This window comes from Lactuca virosa, chromosome 5 (genome assembly GCF_052849685.1).
Source record: "Lactuca virosa cultivar CGN04683 chromosome 5, Lactuca_virosa_CGN04683_v6, whole genome shotgun sequence".
Lineage (NCBI taxonomy): Eukaryota > Viridiplantae > Streptophyta > Magnoliopsida > Asterales > Asteraceae > Lactuca > Lactuca virosa.
In genome coordinates, this window is record NC_136430.1 from 100935250 (window position 1) to 100947510 (window position 12261).

Here is a 12261-nt window from a genome sequence, read left to right on the forward strand (position 1 = left end):
TAATAATTGGGTTCCAACACATAACCATATGTACATACTTGGGGTAAATAATACTTTACCCCTAACTTAGCTTTATTCAAGCCCAAGGCCCAATCCAAAGGCCTAAAAGTCAACTATGAGTGAAAGCCCAACATATGACCCAATTTTCCAAATTGGGCCCAAACCTTTACATGGTCTCACTCTAAGGCCCAACATCATATAATCATTAAGGCCCAAACTATAGCCCATCTATGGCCCAATTTTCCAAATTGGGCCCAAACCCCTTACATGGGTCTTACCCTAGGCCCATTAAATTATTCTAGTCCAATTGCTTGACTTTGGATGGCCCATTAATAACCCAATAATCAAGGCCCAATAGAGAGGCCAAACAATAAACCCAAGTGAAATTAGGGTTTCACATAAAATGACGATTAGGGTTAAGTGTTTCTCACTTAACCCATTAAGGACTTAATCCTCTAAGGACATAATCCATTAAGTCCAATATTGCTGAGATTAATCTTTGCCAATGATTATTATTTAATATCTCAAGTTATTAAATAATTCTCGTGTATCCCCATTAATTCCCCAAATTAGGGTTTTATTGGCATTAGGGTTTTCCAAACCCTAATTAGGGTTTCCAACCCAAATACTAGCCCATTTATCAATTTGTTGGGCTTCTAGGTCAATTAGGGTTTTATTGGACCTATTAGGCCCACTAGAATATCATTAAGCCCATTAGGGTTTTATTGGGTCAATTAGGGTCCATTAGGGCTTACAAGGCCCATTAGGGTTTCAAGCACCCTAAGCGAATCGAACTCAATGAGGCAAGCACACCGCCACCCGACATGGCGGCCGGTGGCGGCAGGAGGAGCAGCCACCACCTAACGGTTGTGGTGATGGATTTTCTTCACTATTCCAATTTATACAAAATTACAACGAAATAACCAAACCAGAGACACACACACACACACTAGGATAAACACATACACACACAACCACCTTGTGGTGGCCGGCGGTGGCGCAAGGCGGCAACAGGTGGCGCAAGGTTCTGATACCAACTTGTAACATCCCAAAAATACAGGCCAAAAATTTCAGTTTTTAAATACGTTATTATAAAACCAACAGTATAATAAAACATCCATAATATCATGTCATGTCAAAACCAAAATAGAAATAATTAGAACATGTTATCATAGAACAATATCAGAGTGTAATCCCAAAGATATCATGTGCGGAAAATCATAGTGTGATGCGTTGCGATCAAGCCGGCTCCTTTCCTTTAAAAACGAGTACCTGAAACGAAAACTGTAAACCATAAGCACAAAGCTTAGTGAGTTCCCCCATTATACCACATACCATACAAATAACATTCTTTCAGGCATATCTGGGTGCCCGACCTGACCCTTCGGTATCTTTCAACCGGTAACCTCCTAGCATATCTGGGTGCTGGCCTCCCCTTCGGTCTCTTTCAACCGGAAAACTGCATAGCATATCTGGGTGCTGGCCTCCCTTTCGGTCTCTTTCAACCAGATAACTGCCTAGCATATCTGGGTGCTGGAATCCCCTTCGGTCTCTTTCAACCGGATACTGCCTAGCATATCTGGGTGCTGGCCTCCCCTTCGGTCTCTTTCAACCGGATAACTGCCTAGCATATCTGGGTGCTGGCCTCCCCTTCGGTATCCTTCAACCGCTAACCGAGGACTATTTCACCCCTACCACTACCACATAATAACATAGCATAACATACATGAATATACTGTCAGGCATATCTGGGTGCCCGACCTACCCCTTCGGTATCTTTCAACCAGTATCCGGGGACTATTTCACCCCTATCACTACCACATAATAATATAGCATAGTAGCACATAAAGCTTACAGATAGTGGCATACCAGATAATTATCACACAGACAATCATCTAACTACAAGCTCCTACTAGTGGGCCGGCATTGTGGCCTTAGATCCACTTCTGCTGGAAGGTAACTCACCTCACACTGCTGAAGTCCCGTAGACACAATCCCAGCTGCTGGATGACAGATTCCCGAACTTTCAATATCAAAACATCACCCAATTAATAATTGGGTTCCAACACATAACCATATGTACATACTTGGGGTAAATAACACTTTACCCATAACTTAGCTTTATTCAAGCCCAAGGCCCAATCCTGAGGCCCAAAATTCAACTAAGAGTCAAAGCCCAACATATGGCCGAATTTTCCAAATTGGGCCCAAACCTTTACATGGTCTCACTCTAAGGCCCAACATCATATAATCATTAAGGCCCAAACTATAGCCCATCTATGGCCCAATTTTTCAAATTGGGCCCAAACCCCTTACATTGGCCTTACCCTAGGCCCATTAAATTATTCTAGTCCAATTGCTTGACTTTGGATGACCCATTAATAACCCAATCATCAAGGCCCAATAGAGAGGCCCAACAATAAAACCAAGTGAAATTAGGGTTTCACATAAAATGACGATTAGGGTTAAGTGTTTCTCACTTAACCCATTAAGGACTTAATCCTCTAAGGACCATTAAATCTAATATTGCTTAGATTAATCTTTGCCAATGATGATTATTTAATATCTCAAATTATTAAATAATTCTCGTGTGTCCCGGTTAATTCCCCAAATTAGGGTTTTGTTGGCATTAGGGTTTTCCAAACCCTAATTAGGGTTTCTAACCCAAATACAAGTTTATTTACCAATTTGTTGGGCTTCTAGGTCAATTAGGGTTTTATTGGGCCTATTAGGCCCACTAGAATATCATTAAGCCCATTAGGTTTTTTTTGGGTCAATTAGGGTCCATTAGGGCTTACAAGGCCCATTAGGGTTTCAAGCACCCTAAACGAATCGAACTCAACTAGGCAAGCACACCGCCACCCGAGACGGCGGCCGGCGGCGGCAGCAACCACCTAACGGTGGTGGTGACATATTTTCTTCACTATTCCAATTAATACAAAATTACAACGAAATAACCAAACCACACACACACACACACTAGGCTAAACACATACACACACAACCACCTTGTGGTGACCGGCGGTGGCGCAAGGCGGCAACAGGTGGCGCATGGCAGCAGCAGGTGGCTGTGATGAATTTCCTTACCGCTCCCGAAGCTTTCCGGTTTCTCACGACCACACAGCAGCAACAAATCCGTTCACCGGCCTCCGGCGATCACTCGCTGCCCACGGCGACTCCGGCAGCAGCACAATGACGGCGGCGTTCATGGCCAAGCGGCAGCCATGCTAATCTATCACTGCGGCCCACTGATTCAGTCTCGACATGAAACTCCTCGTCGCTACCGGCTGAAGAAGGAGAAAGAAAAGGGTGGCGGCTTCATTTGGTCGCCGTCGCCGGCGGAACAACAGTAGCGGAGGCCTCATCCTCTCCAACAAAAGCGGTGACAACAGCACCCGGTGGTGTTCGGCTACACACGACGTTAAGCGACGTAGTGATGTGGTGATTCGATGGCAAAACGGCGACGCAACAACCGTAATAGCTCCGGTCTTCGACTTCGGCGGCTTAGGAGTGGCGACGGTTGGGCTTCGGCGGTCACAGCAGAGCTCGGACCCGACTAGGTGGCCGTCGGAGGTGGTTCATAGCGAGAGTGACGGCTGGAGGAGGAAGAGGAGAAGAGCGGAGATCCGGTGGTTGTTGTGATCGGTTGCTGATCGGAAAATGGGCGGAACCACAACGGCTTCGGTGGTGGAGAGACAAAGGTGGGGAGGTGGCGCCGGAGATGGGAGGTATAAGGGTGAGTGACGGCTGCATCCTTAGCTAGGGTTAGGGTTTTGTGACAACCGACACTTGCTAAGGCTTTATACCAGTGCTCTTCAAATTTATTGGCATAATGTCTAGATCAGTCCCTCTCCATAAAATTCTTTTCAAGCCAAGGCCCCTAATTTACCTTTTCTACCCCAGCTTCGAAAATTCCCTTCAAATTTGATACCTGATTTACCAAACAGCCCCTAGGACTCCAAAATCTCTTAAATGAAGTCCCAATAATTACCATTTAGTCCCTGCCTTCCATAACACTTATAAATTAAATCCGGATTTTACACTTTTAACCTCCAACTTCTAAATTCTTCGCAAATTAGTACGGGACTTATATTTATTAATTTATTTAAATAAACGGGGCGTTACAATGACTTTAAAAACTTCTTGTAGAATAACAAAATTCTTGAATCATCAGTTGAAGAATAAAAACGAAAATTACATTAATTGTTATAGAATACGGGTAACAATTGCTAAGAATTACATTTATTGTTAAAGAATAAAACTAAAACAACTTTCAAATCGGGAAAAAAAAACTTAAAAATCTAACAAAGACACTACTACATTCTAAAAGAATAATATTGCTAAGAATCACTTTCAATTTTGTGGTCCGTTCTTCAAGCATCAACTTCTGTGAAAACAAGTCCAATTGTAGTTTAGAATCCAATAACGCATTAGCAAATGAAAAATAAAAAACTAAATTCCTTTGGAAAAATATGCGGACTTGTGAATGACACCAAAACCAATAACCAAGAATTGTAGAACATGCATAAATTAGTGAGAAAATATCCATATTCCATTCCAACATAATTGGAATTCTTGATTCCATTCCGATAGTATTGGAATTCTAGAATATTATCGTATGCATTCTGTTGGAAAAATATCCAAGTAAAAAAATGCATAAATCAGTAAATCAGTAGAACATGAATAAATCAATCAAAAAATATCCAAGTAAACTTTTGGGATACCCGATATTATATGAAAAATATTTGTAATTTGTCCAACATTAGAAGATTGAAATAATGCCATAATGGGTATACCTGTTCCAGTTTCCAATAGGCTCTCCACTTCCATTTCATACTGATACAAAGTTGAATATAATCTGCCAACTCATTTTTTTTATAGAATTCAAAAGTTGTTTAGTAGAGAATGAACAAATAAGTTGAGAAAATTGTAGAGCTAGAAAGAGGAAACTTGCCTGTGGTTCATTGAGAAGAACACTAAACATAAAGTGGAACCCATTTACTATCGCCCCATTCCCTAAATCAAAACGTTAACTGGTGGCAAAAATCGAATGATAACATAAAAGATAAAAATAAATAATTATAAGCCCATATCAATTACAAAAAAATCAAAATCATGGACTTTGCAAGAAAAGGAAAAGTTACGATTTTCATGAAGATATCGAGTGTTCCCATGCACTCTAGTTTATTTATATTATAAACATATAAAAGTTTCAAAATGAATTTACAATGTGGTAGATGAGGACTGATCAAACATTTGAATGTTGAATTGGTCCACAAGAGAAGGAGTGATGATCAGAAAGAGATTTCACAACCACAACCTACCGTTGCTTTTCTAGATATAATCTCTTCTACTTAAATGCCCACAGCAATTTGTCATCAAAATACACAAAGAACTGGTAGAAGATAACAATTACACAATATGTATTCTAGACAAGTACACATTTTAGACAAGTACACATTTTATTATAATTTTGAAAGAATTTTTAATATGGTGTAATTACCTGCTAAGTGAACTGTGCCTTTATCCCCAATTCTACATGAATCCAGATTCAACTTCATCTTCTTCTTCGTCCCGTATCAAGAACCACCAGGTATGGTGGCGATTTCGACAAGACCTTGAGGCAGCAGTCGCCTCACGTTCTTCCTTTCCCCCCGTCAATCACAACAATCCTCTCGCACATCTTTTCCTCTTCCCGTCTACCCTCGCTGACAAACCATACTCACCAGAGCCCTGTCGCTGATCGTTTCCCCATCAACCCCACTGAACTCCTTTTCATAGCTCGCTACTACAACCAAAACAAGCAGCCTCGCTGCCCCCCTTCAGCCTCATCAGACGCTGGAGACGACGTTCCCCTTTGCAAAAAAGATAAAATTAGGTACCTTTTTGAAGTGAAAACGAGGAAGACAATGGTGGAGGCATCGAGGTTTTAAGAAGGAGGCTGTCGATGGCCAGCTGGAAGGGGTTCTGCAACAACCGCTGATGGAGATGAAGCTTGCATCGGTCGGATGAATGACTACTGCTAGAGTCGGCTTTAGGGTTTAATAGGTAAATAGAAACTGGTCCTAAAATAAAGGGATATCAATGAGTAATTTTGGATATTAGTTAATATATGTGTAATATTATTAATTTGCCCTTATTAATTAATTTAATTATTTTTTTAAAAAAATTTTGATTGGTCCACAATCATTCTTACATTCATACAATAATTAGTTACAACACTTGAATCTATCTCTCTGTCTCTCTCTCTCTCTCTCTCTATATATATATATATATATATATATATATATATATATATATATATATATATACACACTCTAGGTGTGAGGCCCATGTATTATATGGGTTTATTTAAAAAAAATTAAATATAAAATTCAGTATATTTGATAAGTTTCAATTTATAAGAAAAGTGAGAAAAATATTGAGTTATAAAAATTAAAGTGTTTTTTCTCTTTTAAATTAAAAACAAATAATTTAAATAAATAAATAAATGAAATTAATGAAACTTTAATTTAGTAATCTTGAAATTAAAAGGAAAACCATTAATGAAATTGATATGCATTTATTCTTAGATTTAAATAGTATGTGAAATTTCATAAAATAGAAAAAAACCATAAAATGACATGTGGAATAAAAATTAATTTAAAATAACCATAAAATTACATGTGTCAAAATGAATAAGAATGTGACATGTGGCAAAAAAACCTTTATTTATTAGAGTATATATATATATATATATATATATATATATATATATATATATATATATATATATATATATATATATATATAGGGCTAGGTTATTTTGTTTCTAACATTTATTGTGTGCTAGAATGCACCAATAGAAATATAGTAAATTAAATAATTATTTAATTAAATAAATATAGATATTAAATGATTTCCATAATTATATGTATATTAAATGACATCCATAATTATAATTCTCTTTTTACGGAAACTAATTAAATCCGTCATTAATGTCAGTAATAACATTCTTTCATAATGAATTCGCATCTAGGTTTTATATATGAGTTCGTATTTTGTTTCACGACTCACTCACTTAAAATACAATAAAGTTGTCTGAAATATGAAGAACGAGAGTGTACTCTACTAGAATACACTCTCATTCTGCTGGAATACACTCTCATTCTTATAGATATGAATTCATTCCGAAAGAATATTATTGTTGACATTAATTACGAATTTAATTAGTTTCCATAAAATGAGTTATAAGTGTGGATAACATTTAATATACATATAATTAATAGTAAATTCCTATTGGTGCATTCTAGCACACAATAGATGTGAGAAACATTTGAACCTACCTCTTTCTCTCTCTCTCTCTCTCTCTCTCTCTATATATATATATATATATATATATATATATATATATTTATATGTTCGAATCATTTTGATATTAATTGCATGCATTAAAAGATAAAATACTAACTACAGTCAATCTTTTTAATTATTAACAGTCTGGTCTGAATGATCGTTTTTTATGTTTTGACGTATTACAGTAAACTTAAATCAAATAATTTTTAATATAACAGTGTCCATTTTATTTTATTAAAGTGATGCATCATATTTTAGTTTAAAACGAAGGCTAGAACATGTATTTCCATAAAACGGAATAAAGATTTCGTCATTAATTGTTGTAAACCCGATAAGATACCCGAAACCGAACGGGAAAAACTGAAACCCGATAGGGCGCCCCAATAAGATACCCGAAAGATATCGGGACGGGTTAGGGAAACCATACCCCCCAACCCTCCCCGTTGCCCTTCTTAATTCCTAAGTGTGTTCTTTTCCAAATCAACAAACAAACAGCTACATAGGTTCACAGTATACCATGGAGCCTTAATTACTATGTATTACAAAGAAATAAATGTACATAGAAGTGGCCCAAACCAAGAAGTGCCGAATGCAAGACTAGCTAGGCTACATTCAATGGGCTAAGGAACACTACATGCACACACAAAATTACAAACGTTACATACAATTTGCTAAGGACACATAAATATATGTACACTAATAAAAATTATGTAAACTTAAAAAAATGGTACAATATATGGCATATTTAATGTGATGGGAAGTGGGGTGCATGACCCATTTAAAAGTGGGTCCCACGAGGAATACGTATTAAAAAAAATTCAGTTTATGGTCCTTAATCAAAATAGATTGGTCTCTACTACCCACTCATCCACACTTCTCTCTGTTCTGCTTTTTTCTCTCGACTTTTCACTCATCTTCTTTCTTTTGAGTTTTAACCTAGCATACCAAGCACAATGATGGAATTTAATAGGCCATAGCAACCGAAATTTAGTACTCCACAGTTGCCGACACAGTCTACCATCGTCGAAATTTATCACAACTGCACAATGTCGCTGCAGCGCTACCAACACAATGGCGAACTTTGCTCACTACCAGCTAACCAACACCATCTGCCGCCACACACATACGGACCATCATCGTCTGATTTCACTCACCAACATCGTTGTAATTTTATTCCCCTAATTTGGTTTGATCTTGTGTTCAATTTTCAGAATGGGTTTGATATGATGAACTGATTTGAATGGCTTATGAATTCTGATTTGTAAACTGATTTTATTTTGATATAATACTATCAAAAGATTAATTTGTGCTATGGGCCGGTTTGTTAGTTTGGCTTGGTTTGCTTTTGATGGTTATTTGGGACAGGGGAAACGAACTAAGCTTAACAGAGATGGATTTCATATTAATCCAAGAAGCCAAGACAATAACCACATATCTCCAATCGCCATTATTACGAGGGTTTTTTTTTAACATGATTTTGGATATGCAAATCCAAGATTTTGGTGATCGTTTTAATGAAGTAAGTTTCGAATTGCTTATTTGTATGACGGGTTCGAATCCACATGATGCGTTTTGTGACTTTGACCCATCAATGTTACGAAAGTTAATCAATTTCTATCAACATGATTTTAGCTTTAAAGATAGGTTGAATATTCTACATGAACTTTCGGTTTGCACCACTCTTATGCAACAAGATGCAAGATTTGTTATTTTGAAGAGTATATCAGACCTTGCTAAAGTGACGGTGGAAACCAATATCCATCTTTCCTTTCCTTTGGTTTATTAAATTTGTCATTGCTCTTGCCGGTTGCAACCGCAAGGGAGGAGAGATGTTTTTCCACGATGAAGCTTGTCAAGTCGGATTTGCGAAATCGGATTTCGGATGAACTTTTAAATGACTGTGTAATTTGCGTGCTTGAAAGAGAAAGATTTTCCAAGGCTATCAATGAAAACATTATCAAACGTTTATTAGTTATGTGTCCTCGTAGATTTCAACTATAAAATGACAATTAACTGAATGTTTTAATGTTATTTTACTTTTTAGTTTTATTATTATTATTATTATTATTATTATTATTATTAATTACATAGTCAACGGTCAAGTATGCACCCACTTAACTTCCGGGTTCGATCACCACTGAATATATATCTATGTGTCTTGGTATGCATCTTATTTTGCAACTTAAATGATTATTGTGTTCCGTTTTAGATGTCAATATATGAGTCTAATCGAAATATGATATAAAAAAATCCACGAAGACCTACTAATACGATTATTTGTTTAAGTGATTAATAAAATTATAATAATTTATTTTATACATTTTTAAGCTTCGGAGAAACTTAAATCAAGAATCAATCAAATGCAAAATTCAACTTCGCATTTTAATATAATTTGTACAAAGTCGTATGTATAGTTAATTATAGGATAGAGGGGATACTCATGTTTAACGATCAATTTCTCCCTTGACAAATCTTTATAATACTATCTTTTAAACAAACACGCAAAAGAATTCGTATACCAAACATCGATAACCATGGCACTAAGCAATTGGGGAGTTGACTTCAAAACTTTTGGCCAATGTTTGGTTATCACATATTGATATTTGCATATAAACGTCGTGCGACTTTCCCAAACATATAGACCAGCAAACAATGGACAAAAACCTGTTTGAAGCATCCTTAACAGGAAATGTACAACTCCTTAATGCATTGCTCCAGGAAGACGAGCTCGTTCTTGATAGAATTCCACTTAGCTGCTTCAACGAAACACCCTTGCATATTGCAGCCTCGAGAGGCCACCTCAATTTCGTGAAGATTCTTGTGCATAAAAAGCCGACACTTGCATTATCTCTTGATTCGCAAAGAAGAACGGCCCTCCACTTGGCATCTGCTGAGGGCCACGTGGAGATTGTTCGTGAACTCTTGAACGTCATAAGTCCTGATGGATGGCGTTTCCAAGACCAAGATGGATCAACACCGCTGCACTTGGCTGTCATGAACGAACAATTAGAGGTGATAAAAGTACTCATTCAAGCAAAACCTGATCTTGGTAGAGAGCTACATGAAAATGGGGACACCATTTTACATACCTGTATCTCCTGTAATCGTTTTGAGGCCATGAAGTTTTTGTCTCAATTATGGAATGATGAAGAGCTGGCCACACAAACAGATCGCAACGGAAATACTCTCCTTCACCTCGCTGTGATTCAAAAACAGATTCAGGTTTAAGTTTTACTTTCCCTTTGTCCTAATCAAGGCTAATCTTTTTCTTCTCTACTGTTACATTGCTCATGTTTCTGAATATTCAAGAGCTAAACATTCGTGGTTTGTTGTATGCGTAGACCGTTAAATATCTTCTTCAGAAATCAAGCATTAGAGCAACTGGAATCATTGTTAATGGACATGGGTTCACAGCATTGGATGTTCTTGATCATTGTCCACAAGATATCAGGGCACTACAAATCCGTAGTTTACTTATGGAAGCGAACTTTCAGAGAGCTAAAGACAATAGCCATCACTTTGGACCATTTCAAAGCACAACAGAATCAAAATCCTCACACACTGTTACCAATCTTGAGAACAAGCCAAAAGGATGGATGTCAGACTGGTTGGAGAAACAACGTGGGATTCTGATGCTGGCAGCAATAGTAATGGCAGCAACATCATTCAATTTGGGGCTACACCCTCGAGGAGGAACGTTTACTGGTTCTAATGATGGACCTTTGGGAAACGCAGTTCAAACGAAAGAAGAAATGGGACATTTCAACTCCTTCTTGATACAAAATACGATAATTATGGTTTTTTCTCTAATGATTTCTCTCTTGTTCCTAAGTGGAATCCCTCTCGGGAACAGGTTCTGCTTATGGGTGCTCAACCTAGCAACTCTTTGCATCGTGTTTCTTACCATAGTTACGTATTTAACGGAGATAGCGTCGATGTCTCCTGATACCTGGGTGAATTCTACAACTCTTTTCATGTGTTTGGCATGGATGTCGTTGTGCTTGTTGTTTGGCTTCATCCACACTTTTTTCTTCGTAATATGGGTGATAAAGAAACTCTTGACAGCTAGATCAAAGACCAGGAAAAACGACTCTATTGTTGTATGATAATCTGTAATACATTGGTTGCATTTTGATCAAATGTGTTTAATCGTTTTTTGTACCTTATGTAGTTGTTAAGTATTTTTTTATCCGTTTATATCTATTAAGTATTTTACAAAAGTTTCGGTTTGTTATTAGAATGATACACATGTCCTTTTGTGATAAGCTATCTAATAACGGATTTCGACACACATACAAATCAGCCTTTTGGGGTGTTCCTTCTCTCAAGTGAAAAGTTAAACACACATAGACACTCACATACTCATACATGGGGTACCTAAAGCAATTAGTATTAAATTTTATGTTCACAATTCTCGTTTTCATCTTTTATATTCTACTACTTTTAGCCATTGAATATTGGCTTTAACATATACGACGTTCTTAGATGAGAGGTACGATACCCGAAGAAAACGTTCCCTTAATTAAGAAAATATTGGGTTTTGTATATACGACGTTCTTGGATAAGATGTACGAAACCTTAAGAAAATGGCTTAATTAAGAAAGTTAGGCGTTTTAGGCTACCTTTTTCCGACATTTGTTTTGGTAACAATTAAAATTCAGAAACTTCTAAACTCAATTGCTAACAATTAAAACTTTGAGAACAAAATTGATATGAGTAGATATAGATTGTGAATAAGATTTTTAAAAGTACTTCCGTTCCGTTTAGGTTCAATTCTCCCCTCTTCTATGATTGATTTATCAAATACTGCAATGGATTAAACTTTGTTATTGTACCGATTCCTAAGTTGATTAGTTCTCCTAATTAAATTACGAATCCTTCAATTTTAAAATTTTCTTAAGTGTAGTGATCAATTGTATTAATTAC

General features: G+C 36.9%; 1 protein-coding gene and 1 long non-coding RNA gene across 2 annotated transcripts; one reads left to right on the forward strand and one right to left on the reverse strand.

Moving 5' to 3' along the window:
* Window positions 1-1133: 1133 nt before the first annotated feature.
* On the reverse strand, window positions 1134-3758 carry LOC145111281 (uncharacterized). Its single transcript, XR_013710229.1, has 2 exons — window positions 3009-3758; window positions 1134-2023 (listed from the first exon to the last, which is right to left on the reverse strand). It is a non-coding gene; the product is annotated as an uncharacterized LOC145111281 (long non-coding RNA).
* Window positions 3759-9870: 6112 nt separating this feature from the next.
* LOC145112794 (uncharacterized) lies at window positions 9871-11555 on the forward strand. The gene is made up of 2 exons (XM_079048915.1): window positions 9871-10557; window positions 10677-11555. Exons 1-2 carry the CDS (start codon window positions 9988-9990, stop codon window positions 11439-11441), a joined length of 1335 nt encoding a protein of 444 aa, XP_078905041.1. The 5' UTR covers window positions 9871-9987; the 3' UTR covers window positions 11442-11555.
* Window positions 11556-12261: the final 706 nt, after the last annotated feature.

Excerpts from the sequence above, each read along its gene's own strand:
- LOC145112794 (XM_079048915.1), top strand. The coding sequence starts at position 9,988 with ATGGACAAAAACCTGTTTGAAGCATCCTTAACAGGAAATGTACAACTC. Across the intron at positions 10,558-10,676 it reads TGATTCAAAAACAGATTCAG|ACCGTTAAATATCTTCTTCA; the intron begins GTTTAAGTTTTA and ends TTGTATGCGTAG.